The sequence below is a fragment of the Cherax quadricarinatus genome, unplaced genomic scaffold, assembly GCF_038502225.1.
Source record: "Cherax quadricarinatus isolate ZL_2023a unplaced genomic scaffold, ASM3850222v1 Contig2289, whole genome shotgun sequence".
Classification (NCBI taxonomy): domain Eukaryota; kingdom Metazoa; phylum Arthropoda; class Malacostraca; order Decapoda; family Parastacidae; genus Cherax; species Cherax quadricarinatus.
The window spans coordinates 1-21,055 of record NW_027197315.1 but is presented as its reverse complement, the minus strand read 5'-3'; the positions used below and the strand labels follow the sequence as shown (position 1 = coordinate 21,055).

The 21,055-nt window shown below is 42.9% G+C and overlaps 1 protein-coding gene across 1 annotated transcript; it reads right to left on the bottom strand.

Annotated features, from left to right (window-relative positions):
• Nucleotides 1-1,222: 1,222 nt before the first annotated feature.
• Nucleotides 1,223-13,135, bottom strand: CCT8 (chaperonin containing TCP1 subunit 8; the record flags this gene model as incomplete). Its single annotated transcript, XM_070081310.1, is given in 3 exon segments — nucleotides 1,223-1,828; nucleotides 4,735-4,872; nucleotides 13,015-13,135. Coding segments are annotated over 3 exon segments (553 nt in total), but the record flags the coding sequence as incomplete, so codon positions are not given.
• Nucleotides 13,136-21,055: the final 7,920 nt, after the last annotated feature.

The window sequence follows — 21,055 nt, the reverse complement described above, 5'->3', positions numbered from 1 at the left end:
GTTTCTTGATGTGGGTTTTAGTCATATGATGACTCACTGCTGAACTTTTGATCATGCGACCAAGGCCTTCCACTGCTTATCGGTCCACCCCTTAAAAAAATTAAGGCCATAATTATAACATTATATATCTAATTAGTCCATCCTGTAACAGTGATGCAGCTCAAGCCTCAAAGGAAAAATCCCACAAATATCCCACTCCAGAGCTCAACATCCTAAATGCTAGCACAAACCTTTTAATCACCCCAATATTCAACCCTTATGAAGTCTTTACCTCCGACTTTTCAACCTTTTTTTTAAAATTCATATTCTCCATGCAGTCTCCTTCAGCTCTTCTTTTAACACTTCCACCAGATACTCAAAGAAAAACAAACTAGAAGGCATCAAAATACCTTACCAACCTACTGTCCCTTCATGTTTTCCTCCAAGACTACCTCAACAAGTCTTGCATCTAAGACAGTTGCAGAAATACAATCACTAAAATTCACTACTATATTTGTATCCACGCAGACCCCTTCATTTCAAGAAACAGCTAAACTCTTCCTATATTGGCAGCTGCTAATGCCTCTTCCCTCTCCATTTTCCTCTTTGGTCATAATACCTGCCACCACCGTTGACTACAGAAACCGAAGTCATATCATTTACCAAAGACACACCTCAACTTAAACAAGGAAGGACTGGCTTTTAAACCCAAACATATGTACCAAACGATACTAGCTCTGACAATACACCACCTCATAAACATGATGTACCTTCCCTGCATCATCTAGTTATACAACTCCCTTATTAATAATCGACATGTCACTACACAACTTTAACAACCATCCTAGCCCATATCTGTTACCCAATATTGCTGTATTGTTGGTCACCAATAATGGTGACATTACAACACAACATTAAACTATTATTCTAACAGAACATTAAACTATTATTCGTCATGGGAAGGCTAATCCCACTGGGGTAAAGACAAGCCTTTTAAAATTTCATATGGCTGAACCCACTTACCAACAGTTATCTAATTTACACTTTTATGCCTGGCATAAAGGACTTCAACCCAGTATTATTTTTAGACCAAATCATAAGTTCAGTTACGAGGAAAGGGGAAAAATCAATTCTTGGGAGCCTGAGCCACTCACCACCATCAAGGAATATCCTTTTTGTCTCATTCTTATCTAGGTCATTAAGGAGTCAGGTGTATTCATGGTGAATAAAATGTAAAAAAAAGTAGCTTTATATACTTTATATAAAGCTTACTGAAATCACTTCCTTATGAACAATGATGTAAGAAACTTGGGTTAGTTTCCTAATTTTTATATTGAGAATGATGCACTAAACCCATAGGGGTCATGTAGTGCCTGCACATTAGCTAGTAGCTGCTGAAATTAAGCTTTTTTCCATTACCTTTTGAAACTAGAAAAGCATACTAGTTTGTTAACTGAACCAGTATTTTAATAAAGCAGCCAAAGATAAAACAAATTTACATGAGCTTGTGAAAAATTACTTTAGGAGTTCAAAAGTACATAGTTTACAATTGTGACTATTCATCATCATCAGGATCTTGAGCTCCCATTCCTCTGGGCTTTGGTCCACCAGCTCTCTTGGCCATAATAATCTGATCTACACGAAGAATTTGGTTAGCTGCTGAGGTTGCATACTTCAGAGCCCAATATTTAGTGAGGTAGAGATCATAAATTTCCTTCTCTGTTGCATCAATGACAAACGATCCATCTCCCTCACAGTCAAAACCAAAATTGGTTTTACCTTCAGTGTGGGCAGCAAGCAAGTTGGACAGGGTTTCTTGATCTAATGCACCACAATTATCAGCAAGAACCTGTGGGGAAGGAAAGAAAAATTATTATAAATACTTTCAAAAAAGTATTACAAAACTTCTATAATAATTGCCAACAGAAATAATTTTTAGGATGCAAATTTTTAATTGCAGTACTCATATACCATATTACACTGCAGAGAAGTGATATGGGGAAAACAAATGGTACCTGCTCTTTGAAAACTTTTCTTGTAGGAGGCTACAAAATTGGACCTGTTCAACAACAATAATATTAATACTCCTAGGTAGCAGGTTGGTAGACAGCAACCACCCACGGAGGTATTACCATCCTGCCAAGCCTGTAATTGTTTTACATGATGGTAGGATGGCTGGTGTCATTTTTGTCTTGTAAACATGAAAGATTTCAGGTACGTCTTGCTACTTTTACTTACACTTAGGTCACACAACACATACATGTACATGTTTATGTATACATATTTATCTGAGTTTTCTTTGATATTAGCTTAATATTTCTTGTTCTTATTGCTTTTCCTTTTATATCCAAGGGGAAGTAGAATAAGAATCTTTCCTACGTAAGCCATGCAAGTCGTAAGTCAATTAAAATGCCGGGAACAATGGGCTCAAGTCCGGCTATATAAAAATAACCAGTTTCCCTATATGGCTTCACTAAATATTACCCTGCTCACACTCCAACAAAAACATTTGTCTCCATTCACTCCTATCTAACACGCTCACGCACTCTTGCTGGAAGTCCAAGCCTCTCACCCACAAAACCTCCTTTACCCCCTCCCTCCAACCTTTTCGAGGACGACCCCTACCCCGCCTTCTTTTCCCTACGGATTTATACGCTCTCCATGTCATTCTATTTTGAATCATTCTCCCTAAATGACCAAACCACCTCAACAACCCCCTCTTCAGCCCTCTGACTAATACTTTTATTAACTCTCACACCTCCTAATTTCTACACTTCGAATTCTCTGCATAATATATACACCACACACTGCCTACAACCACCTCCTCGCTGCAGCATTTCAACCCAGCTTCACACCCATATAAGTGTGTTGGTACCACATACATTCATACATTCCCTTCTTTGCCTCCATTGATAGTTTTTTGTCTCCACATATACCTCAACACACCACTCATCTTTTTTCCCTCATCAATTCTATGGTTAACCTCATCCTTCATAAACTCGTCCACTGACACGTCAACTCCCAAATATCTGAAAACCTTCACATCTTCCATACTCCTCTCCAATGTGATATCCAATTTTTCTATATCTAAATCATTTGATACCCTCATCACCTTACTCCCCTCAAGGAAGGTTCCCCGAATTAAGCCTGAATGCCTTCCACATACCCCCCCAGGCGCTGTATAATCCTCCGGGTTTAGCGCTTCCCCCTTTATTATAATCCGTTTAATCATCACCTTACTCTTACCTATGTTCACTTTCAACTTTCTACCTTTACACACCCTCCCAAACTCGTCCACTAACCTTCGCAACTTTTCTTTAGAATCGCCCATAAGAACAGTATCATCAGCAAAAAGTAACTGTCAATTCCCATTTTGTATTTGACTCCCTATAATTTAATCCCACCCCTCTCCCCAACACCCTAGCATTTACTTCTTTTACAACCCCATCTATAATTATATTAAACAACCATGGTGACATTACACATCCCTGTCTAAGACCTACTCAACCGGTTATTTTATATAACCGGACTTGAGTCTTGGAAATGGGAAGTACAATGCCTGCACTCTCAAGAAGGGGTTTGAGATATTGGCAGTTTGGAGGGATATATTGTGTATTTTTATACGTATATACTAAACTGTTGTATTCTGGGCACCTCTGCAAAAACAGTGATTATGTGTGAGTGAGGTGAAAGTGTTGAATGATGATGAAAGTATTTTCTTTTCGGGATTTTTTCTTTCTTTTTGGGTCACCCTGCCTCGGTGAGAGGCGGCAGACTTGTTGGAAAAAAAAAAATCTACAAGCACTGTATCGCACTTTGCTTGGAATTTTTGGGTTATCCTAGGTAATTTACACTATACATGTATATACTTATGTGTACATGTGAAAGAGAGAAAGACAGAGACAGACAGACAGAGATGGAGACAGAGAGAGAGAGCCCAGGTTGGTCGGTCAGTTCGTCGGTCAGTCAGCCGACTAGTTAGTTGGTCGGTCAGCCGGCTGGCCGGCCAGCCAACCTGCCGATTACATATTACACATGTTCCAGAATTGTTTCTCTTTACATAGGGCATAGGTTATGGGACATTCTGGCAGGAGGACACTACCAGTGGTATAAAAAATGAAAGGATGTTGCACAAATGTTACACATGGATTATTATCGAGGTTTTTGCTATTTCCACGAACACTTGTGGCCACATCCATCATTTTCCTCTTAAAAGGGGAGTGTTAATACGACATGACATCATTGAATCCCTGGTGTTTGCCAAGCTATTTGCTCTAGCTGGTGCTCAATTGAACTTGTGCTCCACAAAGTACTAAGTGGTCACAGATTTTTTTTAATACTGCACACACAAAGTGTTAAGACCCATTTTATACTGACCAGGCATCTCAGGCCAATTATGCAAAATTTGGAGGCAAGAAAAATAAAACGTAGATCTACGTTTGGAGTGCTAGCGGTACAAATGTAGATCTATGTTTGGACAGTTTAATCCTTAAACTGTCCAAATGTAGATCTACACTGACATGCATAGCACTCTGACCTTTATTTTCTCTATTTGAAAGCATGTAAAATTGGACGTAGATCTATGTTCGGAGCACTATGCACGTCAACGTAGATCTACATTTGGACAGTTTAAGGGTTAAGGGCTAAATGATCCATTACTTGATGGGTAGTGACAGCATTATTAGTCAGAGAAGTATATGCAGCATTCACATTTTAAAAACAACTCAACGTTGACACAAATAATAAAATGCTCACCTTTGGGAAAATAAGGAGGGCTTCAGCAAACTTTTTTATAGCATACTGCTCAAGTCCAGGACACTGTAATCCATAAAGTTCTATGAGACGACTCAGCTCCGTTTCTGTGCTGCCTGCACCTGCTACAAACCGGCCATCCTGCAAATAATTTTCACTTACTTACTTACTTTTTAACACTCTAGCCATTTCCCACTCAGGTAGGGTGACCCAACAAGAAGACAACACTTCCACTGTCACTCATTCAATCACTGTCTTGCTAGAAGGGTGCCAACAGCAAAGTTCACATGACCCTTCAAACCACATCATCCCCACCCCTCCTTCAGTGTGCAGGCACTGTACTTACTGCCTCAAGGACTCTTTAAGTACACCTAACCAGTTTCCCCTGAATCCCTTCAAAAATGTTACCTTTCTCATATTCTGACATGTTCACACCCATATAAGAGCAAAACTATACTCTCATACATTCCCCTCTTTGCCTCCAAGGACAAAGTTCTTTGTCCCACAGACTCCTAAGTGTACTCACTCTTTTTCCCTCATCAATTCTATGATTCACCTCATCTTTCATAGACCCATCCGCTGACACGTCCACTCCCAAATATCTGAATACGTTCACCTCCTCCATACTCTCTCCCTCCAATCTGATATTCAATCTTTCATCACCTAATCTTTTTGTTATCCTCATAACCTTACTCTTTCCTGTATTCACCTTTAATTTTCTTCTTTTGCACACCCTACCAAATTCATCCACCAATCTCTGCAACTTCTCTTCAGAATCTCCCAAGAGCACAGTGTCATCAGCAAAGAGCAGCTTCTTTGTGTGTGATTCTTTATCTTTTAACTCCACGCCTCTTGCCAAGACCCTCGCATTTACTTCTCTTACAACCCCATCTATAAATATATTAAACAACCACGGTGACATCACACATCCTTGTCTAAGGCCTACTTTTACTGGGAAAAAATTTCCCTCTTTCCTACATACTCTAACTTGAGCCTCACTATCCTCGTAAAAACTCTTCACTGCTTTCAGTAACCTACCTCCTACACCATACACTTGCAACATCTGCCACATTGCCCCCCTATCCACCCTGTCATACGCCTTTTCCAAATCCATAAATGCCACAAAGACCTCTTTAGCCTTATCTAAATACTGTTCACTTATATGTTTCACTGTAAACACCTGGTCCACACACCCCCTACCTTTCCTAAAGCCTCCTTGTTCATCTGCTATCCTATTCTCCGTCTTACTCTTAATTCTTTCAATTATAACTCTACATACACTTTACCAGGTACACTCAACAGACTTATCCCCCTATAATTTTTGCACTCTCTTTTATCCCCTTTGCCTTTATACAAAGGAACTATGCATGCTCTCTGCCAATCCCTAGGTAGTCAGCTACATCTCCAAGCCCCTAGCACTCAAAATTTCCTTATCCCCTTCCCTCAACCTTTCCTAGGATGACCCTTTACCCCTCCTCTCTACCCCAATTTATATTCCCTCCTAATCATCCTATTTTTCTTTATCCTCTCCAAATCCCCAAACCACCCTGACAACCCCTCCTCAGTCCTCTGAATAATACATCTGATGACTTCACACCTATTAATCTTCAAACTCCAAATTCTTTGCATAATATTCACACCACACATTGCCCTCAAACACAACATTTCTATTGGCTCTAACCACCACCTCATTGCAAAATTTGACATCCATCCTTAACACACTTACACAACAGTGTTAACACCACTATACTCAACTACATTCCTTTTTTTGCTAACAGACAAAATTCTGTCTTCACAGATGTCTCACTGCACCATCCACCTTTTTACCTTAGTCAATTTTGTGGTTCACCTAATCTATCATAGAATCATCTGCCAACAGGTCCACTCCCAAATTCCTTAATGCATTTACTTCCTCCACACTCCTTCCCCTCAATCTAACATCCAATCTCTCATTGCCTACATTTTTTGATACTCTTATCACCCTGCACTTTCCTACGCTTACTTTTAATTTCCTCCTTTTTCCTACCCTCCCAAATTCATTCACCAACCTTTCCAACTTCTACAAATCTCTCAAGAGAGCAGAGTCATCAGCAAAATCCAACTGTGACAACCCCCCACTCCACACCAGATTAAACATCTTTCAATCCCACATCTCCCCCTAACACCCTAGTGTTCATTTCTTTTACAACCCTATCAATATGGTAAACAACCACGCTGATATCACACATCCCTGTCTAAGGCCTACTTTTATTGTAAAATAATCTCCCTCCCTCCTACATACCCTAACTTGCACAATGCTATTCACATCAAGGGTAATGCTTCAAGTAACCTATCACCTGTTGCATACATTTGCAACATTGCTCTATTAACTATTTTTTTTTTTTAACAAATCAGCCGTCTCGCACCACAGTAGGGCAACCCAAAAAAGAAGAAACGCTTACCATCTTTCCTAAAGTCATAAATGCAATGAGAAGTTCATTACCTCTTTATTATAACAAAAAAAGGCACAATACTGTGACTGGAACGACACACAAATAACCCACACACAAAAGAGAGGGGCTTACGACGACGTTTCGGCCTGACTTAGACCATTTACAAAGTCATGCTAATGAAAAGGAGAGGAGTATATATATACCAGGAGGTGGTAGCAGTAGTAGTGGAGGCAAAAGGTAGTAGTGGAGGTAGAAGGTAGTAGTGGAGGTAGAAGGTAGTAGTGGGGAAGGTAGTATGGTGAAGGTGGAGCCAGTCAAATACTAAGAAAGAGGAGCACTGCAAGGGAGCTAGGGACCCAAAGAGGGTAGGAGCAAGAACACAGAGAGGAGGAGAAATAAATAATGAAGGAACAAATACTCAAGGTGGAAGAAAGAACCCAAAGGAGAAAGAGGAAAGGGGAAGAGGGAGGGATTCCTTTTTCTTCTTCTCTCTCTTCCCCTTCCCTCTTTCTCCTTTAGGCTGTCTTTCTTCTGCCTTGGATATTTGTTCCTTCATTATTTATTCCCACCCCCACCTCTGTGTTCTTGCTCCTACCCTCTGTGGGCCCCTAGCTCCCTTGCAGTGCTCCTCTTTCTTAGTATTTGACTGGCTACACCTCCACAACACTACCTTCCCCACTACTACCACTACCACCTCCTGGCCTATATATACTCCCTCCTTCTCTCCTTTTCGTTAATTTGACTTTGTAAATGGTCTAAGTCGGACCAAAATGTCATCGTAAGCTCCTCTCTTCTCTGTGCGGGTTGTGTACCTCTTTTTTATCTAAGTATTATTTGACTGTGTGTGTCAACATAAACATTTCATCTACATATCCCTTACCCTTCTTAAACCCTCTTTGTTTCTCTACAATCCTACTGTTTTACCTATACTAATTCTTTCACTAATAACTGCCATACTCTTTACCCAATATAATCTAACAAAGTGGTCCTCAATCTTCCCATTCAAGTGGGCCACATTTGCTGGTCAAATATGTGATGAGGGCCACATAGTTTTCTTGACACTGCAGCGTGGAATCTACATAAAAGTGAATTCATAATTTCACATAAGGACTCGCATCCTTTTCCTAGAAGGGCCACATGCAGCCCGCGGGCCATAGGTTGGGGACCCTGTTCTAAGAGGTTTATTCTCCTATAGCTCTTACATTGTCTTTTATCCCCTTTTCTCTTATACAAAGGAGCTAAGCATCTTCTCTGCCAAACCCTTGGTACCTCTCCCCCTTTCATACATATCATGAACAAATACACCATTGACTCCAAAACTATATCCCCACCTGCTATTAACATTTGTATTAATCCCATCTACTCCAGCTGCTTTTTCCCCTGTCATTCTACCAATTTCCTCACACACCTCAGAGTCACATCTGATTCTTCCTCACTCAAAGCTGTTATACCTCCATGCACAATACAAGAAATCACTGCCTTCCTATCTTCATCAACATTCAACAATTAATCAAAATATTCCCTCCATCTTCCCAGTACCTTCACCTCCCCATCTAATGGCTCCTCTCTTTTGTTCTTAACTTAAATCCATTTGTACCTTAGATTTTCTCAGCTATTTATCTCACTCCAAAACTTTTATCCTTTCCTATTCCTCTCCAATTAATTCTCCTTTTACAATCCCACATCACTCTTAACCTCTGTATATCACTTCAACACTAAAAACTTTTCATGGCAACTTTCTTTCTTATCACCCTCTTTACCTCATCATTCAATAAATCACCCCTGTACCCACAAAATCATGCTGTACACTAACACTGCACTCGTAAATCAACTCCATATCTCCTCTACCCCCCTCCTCATTATCTGTACTTCTCTAACCCACCCTTCTCCCAATATCTCCTCCTTTAATTTATAAACTTTCACTTCTCTTGCCTACCAGTGACATTTTCTTTTTGTACCCCAAGTGATTCTTATACTCACTATGGCTACAACTAAATATGTCACCCCCACTCAGCTTCGATGGAAAATATATATTCTTTTTTAACACACTGGCCACATCCCACCGAGGCAGGGTAGCCTAAAAAGAAAAAAGAAAGTTTTTCTGTTTAAATTTAGTAATTTATACAGAGGGGGTTACTAGGACCTTGCTCTCTACATTTTAGTCGCCTCTTACGACACAAACACACACACACACACTCATACACAAACTCATACACAAACTCATACACACATGCACACACACACATGCGCACACACACACACACACACAAACAAACATAAAAACAAATACATGCACATACAGTAGTCTTTCCACCAACCTTATCTCTACTGACACATAGTCCAAGAAACTATCATCATGTCCAACATCATATCCTCTTCCTTAACCCTTAAATGGTCCAAACGTATATATACGTTCACGCGCGTAGCGCCCCAAACGTACATATACGTTTTCTTTGTCATTCATTCAACATTGCCACAATAAGCCTGAGTCACCTAGACATGAGAGAATGGGTGTGCGCACTCACTGTGTGCCATATTAAAATAATTGGGGATGCCTGGGCACAATAGGCTCTTTTTTCCTTTTAAAAGAAAAGTTTGTTTTTTCCTCAAAAAATTTGGGGCGCTACACGAGTGAACGTATATATACGTTTGGACCGTTTAAGGGTTAAAGTACGTATTACCTATTATCAAACTACTTTCTATACATAGCTTAATTAGAGGCCTCCTATTATTATTTACCACTGGCACTCCAAACTTATCCATCACACCCTCTACAATAGTTTCTCCCACTTCAGCATTTAATCCTGAACATACATTAGCATCTATTTAATCTTGAATATTAAGTATATTATTAATAAATTCTCATTTCAATCTCAATTAAATCATAAGCCAGCAATAATATCCACAAATATATTTGAAACTTTTAGTGATATCTGTACTTTCAAGTGGTAAAGATAATAAAATTCTAATATAACAAACTTAGGCTTCTGGGGGAAGAGGAGAATGGGGCAGGGAGCGGGAAAGGAGGAGGATGGGGCAGGGAGTGGGGAACAAGGAAGATGGGGAAGGAAGTTGGGAAGGAGGATGGGGTAGGAAGTTGGGAAGGAGGAGGATGGGGCAGGAAGTTGGGAAGGAGGAGGATGGGGCAAGAAGTTGGGAAGGAGAAGGATGGGGTAGGGAGTGGGGGAGGAGGAGGATGGGGCAGGAAGTAGGGGAGGAGGAGGATGTGGCAGGGAGTGGGGGAGGAGGATGGGGTAGGGAGTGGGGGAGGAGGAGGATAGGGCAGGGAGTGGGGGAGGAGGAGGATAGGGCAGGGAGTGGGGGAGGAGGAGGATGGGGCAGGGAGTGGGGGAGTAGGATGGAGCAGGGAGTAGGGGGGGAGGAGGGGGCAGGAAGTGGGAGAGGAGGATGGGGCAGGGAGTGGGAGAGGAGGATGGGGCAGGGAGTGGGAGAGGAGGATGGGGCAAGGAGTGGGGAATGAGGAGGATGGAGCTGGAAGTTGGGGAGGAGGAGGAGGATGGGGCAGGGAGTGGGGGAGGAGGAGGATGGGACAGGAAGTAGGGAAGGAGGAGGATGGGGTAGGAAGTGGGGGAGGAGGATGGAGCAGGAAGTGGGGAAGGAGGAGGACAGGGCAGGGAGTGGGGAACAAGGAGGATGGGGAAGGAAGTTGGGAAGGAGGAGAATGGGGCAGGAAGTTGGGAAGGAGGAGGATGGGGCAGGGAGTGGGGGAGGAGGAGGATGGGGCAGGGAGTGGGGGAGGAGAAGGATGGGGCAGGGAGTGGGGGAGGAGAAGGATGGGGCAGGGAGTGGGGGAGGAGAAGGATGGGGCAGGGAGTGGGGGAGGAGAAGGATGGGGCAGGGAGTGGGGGAGGAGAAGGATGGGGCAGGGAGTGGGGAGGAGGATGGGGCAGGGAGTGGGAGAGGAGGATGGGGCAGGGAGTGGGAGAGGAGGATGGGGCAGGAAGTAGGGAAGGAGGAGGATGGGGCAGGGAGTGGGAGAGGAGGATGGGGCAGGGAGTGGGGGAGGAGGATGGGGCAGGAAGTAGGGAAGGAGGAGGATGGGGCAGGGAGTGGGAGAGGAGGATGGGGCAGGGAGTGGGAGAGGAGGATAGGGCAGGGAGTGGGGGAGGAGGATGGGGCAGGGAGTGGGGGAGGAGGATGGGGCAGGGAGTGGGGGAGGAGGATGGGGCAGGGAGTGGGGGAGGAGGATGGGGCAGGGAGTGGGAGAGGAGGATGGGGCAGGGAGTGGGAGAGGAGGATGGGGCAGGAAGTGGGGGAGGAGGATGGGGCAGGAAGTAGGGAAGGAGGAGGATGGGGCAGGGAGCAGGAGAGGAGGATGGGGCAGGAAGTAGGGAAGGAGGAGGATGGGGCAGGGAGTGGGGGAGGGGGAGGAGGAGGATGGGGCAGGGAGTGGGGGAGGAGGAGGATGGGGCAGGGAGTGGGGGAGGAGGAGGATGGGGCAGGGAGTGGGGGAGGAGGAGGATGGGGCAGGGAGTGGGAGAGGAGGATGGGGCAGGGAGTGGGAGAGGAGGATGGGGCAGGAAGTAGGGAAGGAGGAGGATGGGGCAGGGAGCAGGAGAGGAGGATGGGGCAGGAAGTGGGGGAGGAGGATGGGGCAGGAAGTAGGGAAGGAGGAGGATGGGGCAGGGAGTGGGAGAGGAGGATGGGGCAGGGAGTGGGAGAGGAGGATAGGGCAGGGAGTGGGGGAGGAGGATGGGGCAGGGAGTGGGGGAGGAGGATGGGGCAGGGAGTGGGGGAGGAGGATGGGGCAGGGAGTGGGGGAGGAGGATGGGGCAGGGAGTGGGAGAGGAGGATGGGGCAGGGAGTGGGAGAGGAGGATGGGGCAGGAAGTGGGGGAGGAGGATGGGGCAGGGAGTGGGGGAGGAGGATGGGGCAGGGAGCAGGAGAGGAGGATGGGGCAGGAAGTAGGGAAGGAGGAGGATGGGGCAGGGAGTGGGGGAGGGGGAGGAGGAGGATGGGGCAGGGAGTGGGGGAGGAGGAGGATGGGGCAGAGAGTGGGGGAGGAGGAGGATGGGGCAGGGAGTGGGGGAGGAGGAGGATGGGGCAGGGAGTGGGGGAGGAGGATGGGGCACTGAGTGGGTGAGGAGGAGGATGGAGCAGGGAGTGGGAGAGGAGGATGGGGCAGGAAGCAGGGAAGGAGGAGGATGGGGCAGGGAGTGGGGAATGAGGAGGATGGGGCAAGGAGTGGGGTAGGAGGAGGATAGGGCAGGGAGTGGGGAAGAGAAGGATGGGGCAGGGAGTGGGAGAGGAGGATGGGGCAAGGAGTGGGGAAGAGAAGGATGGGGCAGGGAGTGGGAGAGGAGGATGGGGCAGGGAGTAAGGATGAGGATGAGGCAGAGAGTGAGGAAGGAGGAGGATGGGGCAAGGAGTGAGGAAGGAGGATGGGAAAGGGAGTAAGGAAGGAGGATGGGGCAGGGAGTGGGGGAGGATTGGGCAGGGTGAAAGGAAGAGAATGATGGGACAGGAAGCGAGAAAGAGAAGGAAGGGGGAGGGAGCAGGGAAGAGGAGGAAGATGCATGAAGTAAAGAAAGAAGGCAAGAGGTCAAAGGCAGATGCACAAGTAAGAAGCACAGAGATGGGGGAAGGTAATGGGAAAGAAGGCAGGGGTGGAGAAAAGGAGAGGGGAGCATGAAAAAAAAAAAAAAAAAGAGGCAGGAGGAAGGAGGGTAGAGTCATGGAAGGTAAGGGAAGATGCAAAACAATGATCATGTAACTGACATACAAGACAGAAATGAAGGTATAGAGAAGGACTAGGTTTACCATAATTAATATATTGACATGAAGAAATAGTAATAAAGAAAAAAATGGTCAACAGTAGTTTTCTACTTACCCTACAAAGACCTTTAAAAGTATTGACAGCATCATCTACAGCTCGTTCTATGTCATCCATATAATTATCAGTAGATCCACGAATGACTATTGTAGCGATTCGTGACTCAGCACCCTTTTGCCTATTTGTGTAGAAATAATAGAATGACATGGTATCTACAGTTGTAATCTACATATCATTTTTCCAATACAGTATCAAAGTTATACTACTAAATATAAAAAAAGTTTCCTTAAGTACATTCCAGGTTGTTTGAACTATACTGAAGTCACTGCAAGTTCTTTAAAAACTAAATAGTGCAACAGTATCAATTCATAATGTATTCATAAAAATGCAACTGATGCAATTTGAAATACAGTACAGTGGACCCCCGAGTTTCGTCGGCATCGACTTTCGTGAAATCTGACTTTCGGCAAGTTTTTTTCAGCAAAATTTAGCCTCACGGTTCGTGACTGGACTCGTTATTCGGCGACCGTCCGGTACACGTCTGCCCGTCACCGCGCGCACAAAGCCAGTCTCCCGCACCATTCACATTCAGTGTGCCATTGTTTACCAGCATGTAACCATCACGCCATAGGTTCATACATTTCATAATAATCCATTGTTTTTTGTGCTTGCAACTGCTAAATAAGTCACCATGGGCCCCAAGGAAAGCCAGTGCAAGCCCTTTGGTAAAGAAAGCGAGGAACACGATCGAATTCAAGAAGGAAATCATTGAAAAATATGAGAGCGGAAGTGCGTGTTACAGAACTTGCCAGAATGTATGGCAAACCCCATTCAACCATCACTTCGATCGTGGCCAGGGGAAAGGAAATAAAGAGTGCTGTTGTTGCAAAAGGGGGTAGATATGCTGACAAAAAAGAGATCGCAAATCCTTGAAGAAGTGGAAAGGTTATTGTTGGTGTGGATTACCCAAAAACAGTTAGCAGGAGATAGTATTATGCAGTCGATAACATGTGAAAAGGCAAGGAAGTTCCAAGACGATCTCGTAAAGAAAATGCCTTCAACGAGTGGTGATGCTTGTGATTTTAAGGCCAGCAAAGGTTGGTTTGAGAGATTTAAGAAGCGTAGTGGTATTCACAGTGTGATAAGGAATGGTAAGGCTGCCAGTTCTGACAAAAAAGCAGCTGAGAAGTTTGTACAGGAGTTTAAGGAGTGCAGACACTGGAGAATTCAAACCCCAACAAGTGTTGAATTGTGACGAAACAGGCCTCTTTTGGAAGAAAATACCAAAGAGGACCTACATCACGCAGGAGGAAACGGCACTCCCAGGACAAGCCTATGAAGGATAGGCTTACTCTCATGTTTTATAGTAATGCTAGTGGGGATTGCAAAGTGAAGCCTTTACTGGTGTATCACTCTGAAAATCCCAGTGTGTTCAAGAAAAACAGTGTCGCCAAGAGTAATTTGTGTGTGATGTGGAAGGCTAACAATAAGGCATAGGTCACAAGGGGAATTTTCCAAGACTGGTTTAATGAAGTGTTTGGCCCCAGTGTGAAGAAATACCTCCTGGAAAATAAATTGACACTCAAGTGCCTCCTGGTAATGGACAATACTCCTGCTCATCCTCCAGACTTGGAAGAGCAAATAGTAGAGGAGTTTAGTTTCATCATGGTGAAGTTCTTGCCCCCTAATACAACTCCTCTCATCCAGCCCATGGACCAGCAGGTTATTTCAAACTTCAAAAAACTGTACACCAAAGCAGTGTTTCAAAATTGCTTTGAAGTGAAATCAGACACTGAATTGACCCTAAGAGAGTTCTGGAAAGATCACTTCAATATCCTCACTTGCATAAACCTTATAGGTAAGGCTTGGGAAGGAGTGACTTGCAGAACTTTGAATTCCGCTTGGAGAAAATTGTGGCCAGAATTTGTACGAGAGGGATTCTGAAGGGTTTGGGGCTGACCCTAAAGAGCCTATGCCAGTTGTGGAATCTATTGTGGCATTGGGGAAGTCCCTGGGGTTGGAGGCGAGTGGCGAGGATGTGGAAGAGCTGGTGGAGGACCACAGGGAAGAGCTAACCACTGAAGTGCTGCAAGAGTTTCATCTGCAACAGCAAGGGGTCACAGCTCAGGAAATTGCTGCAAAGGAGGAGGAAGAGAGATGGAGGAAGGTGCCTTCTTCCAAGATTAAGGACATTTCTGCAAAGTGGACTGAAGTGCAAACATTTATGGAAGAACTTCACCCTGACAAAGCTGTTGCAGGCCGTATTGGCAACATGTACAATGACAGTGTTGTGTCCCACTTCAGACAAATCTTAAAGAAACGCCAGAAACAGGGCTCTCTGGACAGATATTTTGTGCGACAGGGGTCCAGTGACACTCAAGTTGTTCCCAGTGTCTTTAAAAAACAAAGAAGGGAAGTAACCCCAGATAAGAACTTGGTACCTATAGTCCTAATGGAAGGAGATTCTCCTTCCAAACAATAGTGTACACCTTTCTCCTATCCCCTCCTACCGTCTTCCATCCACCCAGAAGTCTTCAGTAAAGGTAAGTGTAATGTTATTATTATTTTATATATGTATGTACTTAATTTCTCATTGTTTTCAGTATGTAAATCTATTTAATTTGAGAAAAAGAATAATATTTTATTTTAATATACAGTGGACCCCCACTTAACGATCACCTCCCAATGCGACCAATTATGTAAGTGTATTTATGTAAGTACGTTTGTACGTGTATGTTTGGGGGTCTGAAATGGACTAATCTACTTCACAATATTCCTTATGGGAACAAATTCGGTCAGTACTGGCACCTGAACATACTTCTGGAATGAAAAAATATCATTAACCGGGGGTCCACTGTATTTGGGTGTCTGGAATGGATTAATTTTATTTCAGTTATTTCTTATGGGGAAAATGGTTTCACCAATCGGCAATTTCATCATTCGGCAGACACTCTGGAATGGGTTAATCGTGAAACTTGGGGGTCCACTGCAATTTGAAAGTTCGTGATTTTTTTGACCGAATGTTTACGTGTAATGTGGCACTGAACAAGATCTCATAGGATGGAATAATGTTGTTGATTCTATTTTGAAAGACAGAAGTTAAGATGATAATCTACTCATTTAAAAAACACAATTTTTGCCTAACCTATGTGAGAACACCAAGCGAGTATTTCTAGCTCTGAAATAAAATATATATCTACACAAGGAAAAGTGTACGGCTGGGTTATTATTGAAAGAATTAGAGGCAAGACAAATTAGGATTGTGAATGAGCAAGGCGGCTTCAGACTGGGTAGGGGATGTGCAGATCAAGTGCTTACATTGAAGCATATATGTGAACAATATTTAGATAAAGGTAAGGAAGTTTACATTGCATTTATGGATTTAGAAAAGGCATATGATAGAGTGGATAGAGGAGCAATGTGGCAAATGTTGCAAGTATATGAAATAGGTAGTAAGTTACTAAATACTGTAAAGAGTTTATATGAGAATAGTGAGGCTCAGGTTAGGGTGTGTAGAAGAGGGAGATTACTTCCCAGTAAAAGTAGGTCTTAGAGGTGTGTTTTGTCACCATGGTTGTTTAACCCCTTGACTGTCGCAACCCCAAATCCTGAGGTGTCTCCTGGTGTCAAAAAAAAAAAAAAAAAAAAAAGAAAAAAAGAAAGAAAGAAAGAAAGAAAGAAAGAAAGAAAGAAAGAAAGAAAGAAAGAAAGAAAGAAAGAAAGAAAGAAAGAAAGAAAGAAAGAAAGAAAGAAAGAAAGAAAGAAAGAAAGAAAGAAAGAAAGAGAGAGAAAGAGAGAGAAAGAGAGAGAGAAAGAAAGAGAGAAAGAAAGAGAGAAAGAAAGAGAGAAAGAAAGAGAGAAAGAAAGAGAGAAAGAGAGAGAGAGAGAGAGAGAGAAAGAAAGAGAGAGAGAAAGAAAGAGAGAAAGAGAGAGAAAGAAAGAGAGAAAGAGAGAAAGAGAGAGAGAAAGAAAGAGAGAAAGAGAGAAAGAGAGAAAGAGAGAAAGAAAGAGAGAGAAAGAGAAAGAAAGAGAGAAAGAGAGAAAGAGAGAAAGAGAAAGAAAGAGAAAGAAAGAGAGAAAGAAAGAGAGAAAGAAAGAGAGAAAGAGAGAAAGAGAGAGAATCTTTTTCCGATGGTAATGACACCAAAAGTACGAAATTTGATGGAAAACTTGCGGAATTACGCTCTTGCGGAGTTAGTGACTTCAGCGATATTAATGAATCGGCAATTTCCACCAATTTTGAGCCCTATTTTCGGCTATTTCCATTGTTCCAATCGGCAAACTCATAACTATTTCTTTAGAACTCCATTTGTTCTATCAATTGAGTACAAGAAACTGCCCATTTACTGATTTCAACTACCCTATAAAGTGGTCAGAAATTGGCAATTTGGCCAATTTCATGCAAATTAAAAAATATGCCAATTTCAAAACAGGGTCCAGAATGAACAATGTAGACATTCCTGGCTCTAAAATAACTTTTTATTTATTCATCAGTCACGTCTCCAGGCCCCTCTGATATTACTCTTGCTTTCTATTTTGAATTTTTATTCAAACAAAAAATAGAAGATTTACTGTTATGCAGACTACTGCAATATTGTAATAATTGTATAAATAATGTCAACCCATTCATGACTGCATATTAGAATGGCTAGTTAGACATTTATTGGACAATGACATCATTTGTTTACTTTTGAACATCTGAAAAATCAAACTTATCCCCTACTTTGAGCTCCATTTCAATGTTCTTTTTATAGTAACACCAATCAAAATCACCTCTATTTCTATATGTTTTCCATTCTATCAAATGAGACCAAGAAAATGAGAATACAAATATTAGACGAAAATACACCACAAAGTCGGCATTTTAACTAAAACAGTTGGAGTTTTTTTTTCTCATAATGCACTGCGTCCTGCAGGATTTTTTTTATATGGTGCACACTGACTACACAGACCCATTCTCTCACATGTGGGCCTACCAGCTTTCTCCTGCTTGATTTGAAGCCGCTAGAATTTATGAGTATATATACGTCAAACAAGGTGGCTCGTAAGACGTATATATACGACTGAAACAGTCAAAGGGTTAATATATTTATAGATGGAGTTGTAAAAGAAGTGAATGCTAGGGTGTTGGGGAGAGGGGTGGGATTAAATTATGGGGAATCAAATACAAAATGGTAGTTCTGACAGTTACTTTTTACTGATGATACTGTGCTTATGGGAGATTCTAAAGAAAAGTTGAAAAGGTTAGTTAACGAATTTGAGAGTCTTTGAACCAAGTGAGAGAGTAATTGTGGTAGGGGACTTGAATGCTAAAGTAGGAGAAACTTTTAGAGAGGGTGTGGTAGGTAAGTTTGGGGTGCCAGGTGTAAATGATAATGGGAGCCCTTTGATTGAACTTTGTATAGAAAGGGGTTTAGTTATAGGTAATACATATTTTAAGAAAAAGAGGATAAATAAGTATACACGATATGATGTAGGGCGAAATGACAGTAGTTTGTTGGATTATGTATTGGTAGATAAAAGACTGTTGAGTAGACTTCAGGATGTACATGTTTATAGAGGGGCCACAGATATATCAGATCACTTTCTAGTTGTAGCTACACTGAGAGTAAAAGGTAGATGGGATACAAGGAGAATAGAAGCATCAGGGAAGAGAGAGGTGAAGGTTTATAAACTAAAAGAGGAGGCAGTTAGGGTAAGATATAAACAGCTATTGGAGGATAGATGGGCTAATGAGAGCATAGGCAATGGGGTCGAAGAGGTATGGGGTAGGTTTAAAAAATGTAGTGTTAGAGTGTTCAGCAGAAGTTTGTGGTTACAGGAAAGTGGGTGCAGGAGGGAAGAGGAGCGATTGGTGGAATGATGATGTAAAGAGAGTAGTAAGGGAGAAAAAGTTAGCATATGAGAAGTTTTTTACAAAGTAGAAGTGATGCAAGGAGGGAAGAGTATATGGAGAAAAAGAGAGAAGTTAAGAGAGTGGTGAAGCAATGTAAAAAGAGAGCAAATGAGAGAGTGGGTGAGATGTTATCAACAAATTTTGTTGAAAATAAGAAAAAGTTTTGGAGTGAGATTAACAAGTTAAGAAAGCCTAGAGAACAAATGGATTTGTCAGTTAAAAATAGGAGAGGAGAGTTATTAAATGGAGAGTTAGAGGTATTGGGAAGATGGAAGGAATATTTTGAGGAATTGTTAAATGTTGATGAAGATAGGGAAGCTGTGATTTCGTGTATAGGGCAAGGAGGAATAACATCTTGTAGGAGTGAGGAAGAGCCAGTTGTGAGTGTGGGGGAAGTTCGTGAGGCAGTAGGTAAAATGAAAGGGGGTAAGGCAGCCGGGATTGATGGGATAAAGATAGAAATGTTAAAAGCAGGTGGGGATATAGTTTTGGAGTGGTTGGTGCAATTATTTAATAAATGTATGGAAGAGGGTAAGGTACCTAGGGATTGGCAGAGAGCATGCATAGTTCCTTTGTATAAAGGCAAAGGGGATAAAAGAGAGTGCAAAAATTATAGGGGGATAAGTCTGTTGAGTGTACCTGGTAAAGTGTATGGTAGAGTTATAATTGAAAGAATTAAGAGTAAGACGGAGAATAGGATAGCAGATGAACAAGGAGGCTTTAGGAAAGGTAGGGGGTGTGTGGACCAGGTGTTTACAGTGAAACATATAAGTGAACAGTATTTAGATAAGGCTAAAGAGGTCTTTGTGGCATTTATGGATTTGGAAAAGGCGTATGACAGGGTGGATAGGGGGGCAATGTGGCAGATGTTGCAAGTGTATGGTGTAGGAGGTAGGTTACTGAAAGCAGTGAAGAGTTTTTACGAGGATAGTGAGGCTCAAGTTAGAGTATGTAGGAAAGAGGGAAATTTTTTCCCAGTAAAAGTAGGCCTTAGACAAGGATGTGTGATGTCACCGTGGTTGTTTAATATATTTATAGATGGGGTTGTAAGAGAAGTAAATGCGAGGGTCTTGGCAAGAGGCGTGGAGTTAAAAGATAAAGAATCACACACAAAGTGGGAGTTGTCACAGCTGCTCTTTGCCGATGACACTGTGCTCTTGGGAGATTCTGAAGAGAAGTTGCAGAGATTGGTGGATGAATTTGGTAGGGTGTGCAAAAGAAGAAAATTAAAGGTGAATACAGGAAAGAGTAAGGTTATGAGGATAACAAAAAGATTAGGTGATGAAAGATTGAATATCAGATTGGAGGGAGAGAGTATGGAGGAGGTGAACGTATTCAGATATTTGGGAGTGGACGTGTCAGCGGATGGGTCTATGAAAGATGAGGTGAATCATAGAATTGATGAGGGAAAAAGAGTGAGTGGTGCACTTAGGAGTCTGTGGAGACAAAGAACTTTGTCCTTGGAGGCAAAGAGGGGAATGTATGAGAGTATAGTTTTACCAACGCTCTTATATGGGTGTGAAGCGTGGGTGATGAATGTTGCAGCGAGGAGAAGGCTGGAGGCAGTGGAGATGTCATGTCTGAGGGCAATGTGTGGTGTGAATATAATGCAGAGAATTCGTAGTTTGGAAGTTAGGAGGAGGTGCGGGATTACCAAAACTGTTGTCCAGAGGGCTGAGGAAGGGTTGTTGAGGTGGTTCGGACATGTAGAGAGAATGGAGCGAAACAGAATGACTTCAAGAGTGTATCAGTCTGTAGTGGAAGGAAGGCGGGGTAGGGGTCGGCCTAGGAAGGGTTGGAGGGAGGGGGTAAAGGAGGTTTTGTGTGCGAGGGGCTTGGACTTCCAGCAGGCATGCGTGAGCGTGTTTGATAGGAGTGAATGGAGACAAATGGTTTTTAATACTTGACGTGCTGTTGGAGTGTGAGCAAAGTAACATTTATGAAGGGATTCAGGGAAACCGGCAGGCCGGACTTGAGTCCTGGAGATGGGAAGTACAGTGCCTGCACTCTGAAGGAGGGGTGTTAATGTTGCAGTTTAAAAACTGTAGTGTAAAGCACCCTTCTGGCAAGACAGTGATGGAGTGAATGATGGTGAAAGTTTTTCTTTTTCGGGCCACCCTGCCTTGGTGGGAATCGGCCGGTGTGATAATAAAAAAAAAAAAAATAAAAAAATATACAAGTAGAAAGTTGAAAGTGAACATA